The following is a 10,744-nucleotide window of genomic DNA, read 5'->3' on the forward strand; positions in this document are numbered from 1 at the left end:
ATTCACACCAAAAGGATTCTTTTTTGTTAAATTGTACAACCGCCACTTTAGAGCCAACGCTATGGTATTCAAAACGAATACTATCGTCAAATTTGTGCTCACATAATTCTAAATATCTACACCTTAGCATATAGAGTCTTTCTTCCGGTCCGTCTGGACCAGTTTTGTCCAATTTTTGTATCGGAGCCGTCTAAAAGTATTTTCGACAGCCTAGATTTGTTCGGGAGTGTTTTGGATATTTTGTAATAAAAATTTACCCGAAAAAATCTAAATCATTCAAAACACTTTTGACCGGCTCAAAAATTGGACGAAACTGGTCTAGGCAGATTGGACAGGATCCTTCCCAAAAATTAACAAAAGATTGGTGGACAGAAATTGGTTAATTTTCAATCCTTAAGGCCTGATTATCACGAACTTAGTCACATAATGCGAGTGTATAGGTGCGAGCACGAGCATGAAAAATTCTTTCAAAAATATTTCAAACTACTAAAATACTCCATCCGTCCCAATTTACTTGTTATTTTTTGGAGTTCGTGCCACTTTTCAATTAATTATATCTTGTAATTTATAATATTTTAGGTGATTTCGAAAATATTGAATTATAGAATAAATCGAGATCTATCAAATAAGATCCATATTGAATATAAAATTTATTACCATTTTAAAAATATAACTAATTTTTTTAATTCAATTAAAATAGAACTGTGATAAATAAATTGGGACGAAAGGAGTACACAAAAGTGATAATTGAAAGCGGTGACGTAAAACGAGTAACGAGATCCGGAGCGAAACATCCCAGTGAAGAATTACTATTTGACTATTAAAATAGTTGAAACTCAAAACAAGAAGCGCCCAATGGCCAAGATTCCTTTCATATCTATGCACTTGGCACACCCATGGAGACTCTGCATATCCCCCCAAAGTACCCCACCACAGACCACACGAAACCCAAATCAAGATTTGACTAAAAAAGTTACTTGGTTTATTTTTTTATTTTTTTTATTTTTTTTATTTGTTAGTATTCCTTCGATTTTTTTTTAAAATTATTGCTTCTCGACGACGAAAAGAATAAAAAAATAAAAATTACAATTGAAATTCAATTTTTTTTAAATAAATAGAAAAAAATCCGACCAAATAAAAGGAGATCACATTTCCTCAAAGCATTGGTCTCAACTCTCACACCCATCATTTCACAGCCATGTTTCTCACTCCTCTTTTTTCTCTCTCTCCTCTCCTCCTCCTCCTCCTCGCTCTCCTCCCCTCCGCACCGGCCCAAGACCACCTCAGCTTCACCTTCAACAACTTCAAAGCCGCCTCACCAAACCTCACCCTCGACGGCATAGCCGAGTTCACATCCTCAGGTCTCCTAGCCCTCACCAACGGCCCCCGCCAAGAAAATGGCCACGCCTTTCTCCCCGCAACATTCCCCTTCAAACCCTCACCGAACGCCTCCGTTTCCTCCTTCTCCACCTCCTTCATCTTCTCCATAATCTCCGATTACCCCGCCCTCTCCGGCCATGGCATCGTCTTCGTAGTGGCCCCCGCCCCGGGCCTCCCCGGTGCCCACGCCAGCCATTGGTTGGGCCTCTTCAATGAAACTAATAACGGGAAATCAACCAACCACGTGGTTGCGGTAGAGCTTGATACTATATACAGTAGCGAGTTTCATGATATAAATGATAACCATGTTGGCATCGACATTAATGGGCTGGAATCTAATGTGTCTAAGCCAGCTGGGTATTATTCAAATGGGAGGTTTCGGAATTTGAGTCTGATCAGTGGTAAGGCGATGCAAGTTTGGGTTGAATACGACGGGGGAAAGAAGGAAATGAATGTTACTATGGCTCCGGTTCATTTGCCCAAGCCAAGCACGCCTCTATTGACTCTTTCTAAGGATCTTTCCCCGATATTGAACAAAACTATGTATGTTGGGTTCTCTTCCTCTACTGGTTCAGTCCCAACTTCCCATTATATCTTGGCTTGGAGCTTTAAGATTAATGGATTGGCTGATGGGTTTGATTTCTCTCAACTCCCTAAGCTTCCTCGCATCGGACCCAAGAAAGTTTCTAGGCTTCTGACAATTGGATTGCCTGCGATTTGTTTAGTTTTGGTGTTTGGAGTAGTTTCAGGGGTAGTTTATTATGTTAGAAGGAAGAGGAAGTTTGCTGAAGTGCTTGAAGATTGGGAACTTGGCTATGGGCCTCATAGGTTCAAGTACAAGGACTTGTATATTGCCACCAAAGGGTTTAGGGAAAAGGGGCTCTTGGGTAGTGGGGGATTTGGTAGGGTTTATAAAGGAATAATGCCTACTTCAAAAATTGAGATTGCAGTAAAAAGGATATCACATGAATCTAGGCAAGGAATGAAGGAATTCGTGGCAGAAATCATTAGTATTGGACGTATGCGCCACCGGAATTTAGTACAACTCTTGGGTTATTGTCGCCGAAAAGGGGAGCTTCTTTTGGTCTATGACTACATGCCTAATGGAAGTCTAGATAAATTGCTCTACAACCAGCCGAGTTGTACCCTCAATTGGCAGCAAAGATTTCGAGTCATCAAGGGTGTGGCGTCGGGCCTTTTCTATTTACACGAAGGGTGGGAGCAAGTTGTTGTGCATAGAGATGTCAAGGCGAGTAATGTGTTGTTAGATGGCGAATTGAATGGGAGATTGGGCGATTTTGGGCTAGCTAGATTGTATGATCACGGAACCGATCCACAAACCACTCATGTGGTTGGAACACTTGGGTATCTTGCACCGGAGCACACTAGAACCGGGAAGGCCACAACGAGCACCGATGTGTATTCTTTCGGTGCCTTTTTGCTCGAGGTGGTATGTGGGAGGAGGCCCATTGAGCCACGAGCAGCAGCAGAGGACTTAGTTTTGGTGGATTGGGTGTTTTCCTTTTGGAGCAGAGGGGAAGTTTTGCGAACCGTTGATCCTAACTTGGGGATAGAGTATGTGGCGGAGGAAGTGGAGTTGGTTTTGAAGCTGGGATTGTTGTGTTCTCACTCTGAGCCGGTTGCCAGGCCGAATATGAGGCAAGTTGTGCAGTATTTGGAGGGAGATATTCCTCTACCGGAGTTGAAACTGATGGGTATTTCTGCCGCAGGTCTGACGTTTGCTCACCGCGAAGGGTTTGATGATTTTGCACTGTCGTATCCGTCTTCTATGGAGAAGGCGTTTACGCACTCGTCTTCTGCTGCAGAGTCCCATCTCTCTGGAGGCAGATGATGCTTCTATACTTTAGTAGTTTTCATAACTTTATGGATGAGTAATGTAACCATATGGTTAATATGTTTTTCTATACTCTTAGGCATAAGCTTCTCTTCTATGTATTATCTGTATAACAAAATTGTATGATACCTTATGATTATAAAATCCCCATGTTCCAGGGGCCTTTTCACATTTGTTTGTTTGCGGAAATTCTTGCTCATTACCACCGAACAGAGGCAAAAGTATGATTGTTTTCGGTTCTCCAATCCACTATAAAGATGACTAAAGCACATTGTAATAAGCTTTTGTATTGTATAGATATCTATAGCACATTGTATGCCGCTGCTGCTTCGAGATTTCCTTTAGCCTTTCCAAGCAAATATTGAGTGCAGTTCTCAGTTGCCTAATGTAATAGAAGAGCCGCTCAATACCTTGTGAAACATGGGATTGATTTGGCTCCACAGTGCATCTATTGTCCAACCACTGACTTCACTTCTAAATAGATGAAAGTCGGAGAAATTCCATTTATACTGAAAGAAGCTTAAACAGAGTAACAAATCATCTGTAAAAATTTCAACCCTTATAAATTTTCCAACCAGACAACAGAAATTACAAGTTTACTTCTTTTATATGATCTCTAGATTCATTCAAACAATTTTCATATGATGATGCTATGCTCTCAAATTTTCCATTGATCTTCTGAAGGAAATGTACTCAAGTTGTTCATCTTGCGTTAATCCAACATTGGCCTTACTAAACTAGCCATGACTCATCAGCTAATGGTAGATGAATTTCAACAAGCATTTTTATCATCAGTGCATTCAGATTCTTAGAAATTCAACACTACTAGTAGTTAGATGAGAACTTAGAGTAGGGGGATGCGTATCGAAAATTATGTAAACTTATAAGGAACTGGGGATTGGCTTGAATTCAATAATTGTTTGTTGCTTATTGAACTGGTAGCCTAAATCTTTCAATTTTGTTATGTTTTTGTAGTGGTGTTTGAGGATCTGGGTCGTTACACATAAGTTAACAGAGAGTAAGGAAAGATGACGTGTTATTCTTGTGCACTACTTCTGATATCGACTGTTATATTGAATGACTGTTTAGTTATAATGAAAATGCCCTGATTTATCGGAACATTAATTTAAATAAAATTTAATATTTATTTAAATAAAATGATAATTAAGTCATTACAAACCCAAATTTGTCTTATGATCCAAATTACATTTATTCAAATTCAAAGAAGGGCACTAAGGTGATTTGTACTCTTTTCGACGTCCTTCGATCCTCAACAGTCTGTTTTGCTCCGAAATCCTCTAAGTTATAATATTTCCATTGTTTGTCACCTAGGTCTAACATGTCATGGTCATAAAAATAACACCATGAGCTTTTACGCTTGATCTGTAGCTAACTCCAACCATTGTGTCCCTCATATTAACAAAAAACTCATATATTTTAGTAAATTAAAATACAAAAAATTTAACACTTCATCACCTAAATCAAATCAATGTACAAATTAAGTTTCAACATATCATCAGAGTGCCATTGTCATCGCAGTGTTTTGTAATTTGTGTCATTTTTCTTTAGTATCGATTTTACTCTCCATTATTTTCTCTCGAGCACTGATTCCTTTGACCATTGTTAGGATCATAGACCAAGTCTCTTTGTGTTGGTGAATTCCACAATAAAATACACATATAATTGTATCCTCATTTATCGAGTTGTAATTTATTTATTTATTTCTAGAGTGTATGTTTAGGAAGTCGAGGAAATCAAATATTGTGTAATTGAGAGAATAGTTTGTCAAAGAAAAATGGTAGAGTTGGTTAAGGAAATTGGAGCGGAGGAAATCAAGACTCTCAACGGATTTTGTGCACATGGCAGCCGAATAAGGAAAGAGAATTAAATATTCAAGAGTGAGATTGATAAGGTAATTTGTATGGAAGGAAATCAAAGGAAATGAAGATTTGGCAAAGTATTTCGTGGACGAGGAAAAGTAGTCTCAAAATCAAGACCCTTCATATATAGAAACATCTTTCAGCACTTGGTGCTCGAGCATAACCTGCAAGTTCTTTTCGAGTTGTTCGAGCAACCTTCTTGTTTAATTTCCAGCAATATATTTATATACAGTTTAGTTGGGTTTTTTAGTTTACCGAATATTTTTGTGCCGCCTCTCTCTTGCTCTAAATCAAAGAAATACCTAAGGGGGATTGTGGCTTGTCTCTTGGAGTAATCATATGATCCGTTGATCATCAGACTTTCAACTTAACTCCAAGAGTTCTTTTCAAACTTTGATTCTATTGAGTGAATCATTCTTCCGGTGGGTACCGACGGTGGATTCCATAGGTCATTGGAAGGCTTGAGCGATTCAAGGCAGCGGCGGTCAAGCACTGGGTGCGGTGAACGAGTGATTCGGCAATTAGCCTTGGTCAACCGAGAGCGATTCTAGGTTGTAAGTATAGGTTTGTTTGTAACCGTACAATGAGTTATAGTGCATGATTTCCTTCCCGTGGTTTTTACCCATTTAAGGGGTTTTCCACATATATCTTGTGTTCCGTACTGTTCATCGTTTATTGTTTTCCAATTCCTTTTATTTTGCTTGATTAAGTTTTTAGATAGCGAAAAAGGATTTTTCAATTGGTATCAGAGCGGGGTCGCTCATTAATTGTTGGATTTCTTCCTAGAGCGGATCTATAGCAATAATGAACATGAACAATAACATGAATCATCCTTCAAGTCGTACACCTATTTTGGATAGTGAAAATTTTGACTACTGAAAATCTAGAATAAAAGCTATCATGAGGTCTGTGGATGAGGAAATTTGGAATTCTTGCATCGAAGGGTATAGCCATCCCACGAAAAAAGTAGAAGAAAAATAGGTCCCTAAACTTACTGCTGAATTGTCTCACGAGGAAAAGGCTACCTTACAGGCTAATAATCGTGCCTTGGATATTTTATTTAGTGCTGTTGATGTTAATGAGCATCGTAAGATTGCAAATTGTGAGATTGCAAAAGAAACGTGGGATATTTTAGTAACTTGTCATGAGGGAACGGATGTTGTTAAACAATCTAAGTTACAGAGACTCACTACTGAATTTGAGATAATTAGAATGCAAGAGGATGAAACTTTTAATGAATTCTACTCTAAATTGATCGCTATCATCAATAGTTGCGAAACCCTCTGTGAGCCTATTCCTTCTTTTAGGGTGATTAAGAAAATATTGAGATCCTTGCCTGAATGGTTTAAGACAAAGGTCACTATGCTTGAGGGCAAACGTAAACTCAATGAAAAATCTATTGAAGAAGTGGTAGGTATTCTCCAAACTTATGAAGCTAATATGTTACAACCCGAGTCTCTAAAATCTAAAGTTAAACCGTCGATTGCTTTTGCAAGCTCTCAAAGAGAGTCTAGGGAATCAGATTGTGATGATGAGTATGACCTTGAAGCTCTAGATATATTTACCAAAAACTTCAAACAATTTTTTAAAAAGAAAATGATTAAAGGTGATGGGAATAAGAAATTTGAAAACAAAAGAAAAAGTGAGTCTTCTAGTGCTAAAGAAAAGAAGGGGATTAAAGGACCTCCTGTAGGGCCACAGTGTATTGAGTGTCAAGGATATGGTCACTTAGCTCATGAATGTGTTAACAAATTGAAGAAGAAGACTAATTTTAAGGCCAATATAACTTGGGATGACGATAGTGAATCTAACAATTCCGAGGAAGAACAAATAGATAACACAAACTTTATGGCTTTTGGAGCTTCTTTACAGTCGAACCTTAGTGATCATGAATCCTCAAATGATAGTGAGAATGAGGGAAGTGAGGAGGAGTTTAGTTTTAATGAGCTAAAACAATCCTACAATATGCTGTTTAAGGAGAGTATTAAGATTAATGAGTCTAATTTGAAAATGGCTGAGAATTATAATAATTCTAACAAGGAGTTAGTGATAGCTAAAAAACAAGTGGAAGAGTTGCAAGGTTTTTTGAGCAACGTCACTAGTGAGAGAGAAAAGTTGAGTAAGGAGGTTGAGAGTCTTCGAGAAAAGAACAAAGTCTTGACTGATTTAAACGCTGCGTCAGAAGTTAAAATAGAGTCATTAAATATTGAAATTGATAATGCTAATATTCTATTTGAGCATTTGAATACGGGTTCCAAGAAGTTAGACGAAATTCTTGATGTTCAAAGGCCAACGAGTGACAAAACAGGGCTTGGATTTTATGAAGCTTCGTCCTCAAAAATAGTTGGAGGTAAACCAAATGAGTTGGAATCAAAGAAGGTAATGCCGAAACCCCGTAGTATTGATACGGCTAAAAAAGTGATTGGAAAGGTATATAATATTAGACATGACAATTTTCCTAAATTTATTCCAACATGTCACTATTGTCAAGTTAAGGGTCATATTAGACCAAACTGCTTTAAATTGCATGGCTATTCCATCGCTAAACATTCTTATGCCACTAACAAAAAAGGGTCTTGTGATAACTTTGCCCCTAGGTGGAACAATGGACAAATGCCTAGACCTGTTGGATATAATGATGACCACACTATAAACATGAATCCTAGACATATATCTATCGGTCAGAACGAGAGCTCGCAGGTGAAGACTAGACCCATATGGGTCAGGAGATGTGATTTGCATTGTCTTGCCACTAATACGGTTTCTAAGGCTAGAAAGATTAACATGTGGAATCTCAATGGTGGTTATTCGCGTCATATGTCTAGCGATACATTCGGTCGGGATATGCCTCATTGATTGAGTGTTTTTTCCTTTTTCCTGTTTTTCTTAATTAGTAGTGCTATGTTATATTTCTCAGTTGAGTAATCTATTATTATTGTTTTTGTGTGTCTTTACTCCTAGTTTTTGTTGAGTTTTAAAGAAAATCCAAAAACATTCATATATACAAAAATTCTTTAAAATTTTTTTGGGGCTATAAGCATATTTTTCAAGGATGAGTAGTCAGCCATGGGACTCAAATAGATGCACATTTTTTAGAATGCATGCACATTTCTTGCTAATTCCACTCATGAGATATATTTGGATATTAGTTGCACCATGCCTTATGACTCTATGATCGCCACGTTCACACGTCAGGATTAGAGAGATTATTCAGATTGGATAGTTGGTTCTCTTGTCCATGAGTATGTCTCATTTTGTTTCCTCAGTGATTGACCTTTTGGCATCTTGGTTGGATACGATGTTCTCTGGGTTCTGTTAAAAAACATAAAAATCATATAAGAAAGACAAAAGTCTATTTGTGAGATCTTAATGCTTATCCGGGCATTCATCGAGTACTGGACAATTGGGGTGAGGTACTCTCCCTCTGAGCGTTCGTGTCACAAAATGGATAGACTTTGTGAAGGCATCCGTGTTGGACCACTTGCTTAGTAACCGGGGATTGGGTATTAGGTACTCTTATTCCCAATATTTGTGTCAAACGGCAATGGGGTAAAAATATAAAAACACGTGTATTTGTTTGGAAGCATCAATAAAAATTGATATGACAAAATACTCATTGGTTGAGGGGGAGTATTTAATCGTTGAGGGGGAGTTATTTCTAATCCTTGGGATGTCATTTGTGTCATCATGCCTGGTTTGACTTCGTGGGAGGAAGGGTGGTTGTCATTCTCATGGAACGTGAGAAATCTCGTATCCGAATATGGTGGTCTTAATATTTTCTGACGTGTCACACACCCACTATGTCATGGACTCATATCGCCTGTTGCACTTAAATATTCCATTCCTTCATGCTTGGGGTTCATACAAATTTACTCATGCATTTTTTTTGAAAATGTAGTGACATTTACTGAGCCTCATGGTTGAGTACTCGTATCTCCAATTAATGTGTTCATCTCCTATGGAAACCCAATTTATTTTGTGTTGATGGTTATTCGGTATGCTATTTTTTCCCCTTCTTTTTGCGGATGCTTTCAAGCTGATGGAGCTTACCTTGTGTGTGGTAGTACTTGGCTTATGTCACTATGTTACTATGATACGGTTTGGCTTAAATTGATTTTACTCTTTGGCTTTTACTCTTTGGCTTTAGCATTTTACCTTTGTCATTCCGTGACAAAAAGAGGGAGTAATTTATTGATTAACAGATTGTCTTCTCAGTGTTTATTTCTGCAGCTTCACAGGTCGTGATCAATCTGTTAAGGGATAGGTTGTTATGTATGTTTTGTCATGGAACTGCCAAAGGGGGAGATTGTTAGGATCATAGACCACGGTCTCTTTGTGTTGGCGAATTCCACAATAAAATACACATATAATTGTATCCTCATTTATCGAGTTGTAATTTATTTATTTATTTCTAGAGTGTATGTTTAGGAAGTCGAGGAAATCAAATATTGTGTAATTGATAGAATAGTTTGTCAAAAAAAATGGTAGAGTTGGTTAAGGAAATTGGAGCGGAGGAAATCAAGACTCTCAACGGATTTTGTGCACATGGCAGCCGAATAAGGAAAGAGAATTAAAGATTCAAGAGTGAGATTGATAAGGTAATTTGTATGGAAGGAAATCAAAGGAAATGAAGATTTGGCAAAGTATTTCGCGGACGAGGAAAAGTAGTCTCGAAATCAAGACCCTTCATATATAGAAACATCTTTCAGCACTTGGTGCTCGAGCACAACCTGCAAGTTCTTTTCGAGTTGTTCGAGCAACCTTCTTGTTTAATTTCCAGCAATATATTTATATACAGTTTAGTTGGGTTTTCTAGTTTACCGAATATTTTTGTGCCGCCTTTCTATTGCTCTAAATCAGAGAAATACCTAAGGGGGATTGTGGCTTGTCTCTTGGAGTAATCATATGATCCATTGATCATCAGACTTTCAACTTAACTCCAAGAGTTCTTTTCAAACTTTGATTCTATTGAGTGAATCATTCTTCCGGTGGGTACCTACGGTGGATTCCGTAGGTTATTGGAAGGCTTGAGCGATTCAAGGCAGCGGCGGTCAAGCACTGGGTGCGGTGAACGAGTGATTCGGCAATTAGCCTTGGTCAACCGAGAGCGATTCTAGGTTGTAAGTATAGGTTTGTTTGTAACCGTACAATGAGTTATAGTGCATGATTTCCTTCCCGTGGTTTTTACCCGTTTAAGGGGTTTTCCATGTATATCTTGTGTTCGGTATTGTTCATCGTTTATTGCTTTTCAATTCCTTTTATTTTGCTTGATTAAGTTTTTAGATAGCGAAAAAGGATTTTTCAATTGGTATCAGAGTGGGGTCGCTCATTAATTGTTGGATTTCTTCCTAGAGCGGATCTATAGCAATAACGAACATGAACAATAACATGAATCATCCTTCGAGTCGTACACCTATTTTGGATAGTGAAAATTTTGACTACTGGAAATCTAGAATAAAAGCTATCATGAGGTCTGTGGATGAGGAAATTAAGAATTCTTGCATCGGAGGGTATAGCCATCCCACGAAAAAAGTAGAAGAAGAACAGGTCCCTAAACTTACTGCTGAATTGTCTCGCGAGGAAAAGGCTACCTTACAGGCTAATAATCGTGCCTTGGATATTTTATTTA

At 38.0% G+C, this 10,744-nt stretch overlaps 1 protein-coding gene across 1 annotated transcript; it reads left to right on the forward strand.

Moving 5' to 3' along the window:
- The first annotated feature begins 1,122 nt into the window (after positions 1-1,122).
- LOC131324798 (L-type lectin-domain containing receptor kinase IV.1-like) lies at positions 1,123-3,406 on the forward strand. The gene has a single exon (XM_058356921.1). It carries the CDS (start codon positions 1,199-1,201, stop codon positions 3,230-3,232), a length of 2,034 nt encoding a protein of 677 aa, XP_058212904.1. The 5' UTR covers positions 1,123-1,198; the 3' UTR covers positions 3,233-3,406.
- Positions 3,407-10,744: the final 7,338 nt, after the last annotated feature.

The sequence above is a fragment of the Rhododendron vialii genome, chromosome 4a (assembly GCF_030253575.1).
Source record: "Rhododendron vialii isolate Sample 1 chromosome 4a, ASM3025357v1".
Lineage (NCBI taxonomy): Eukaryota > Viridiplantae > Streptophyta > Magnoliopsida > Ericales > Ericaceae > Rhododendron > Rhododendron vialii.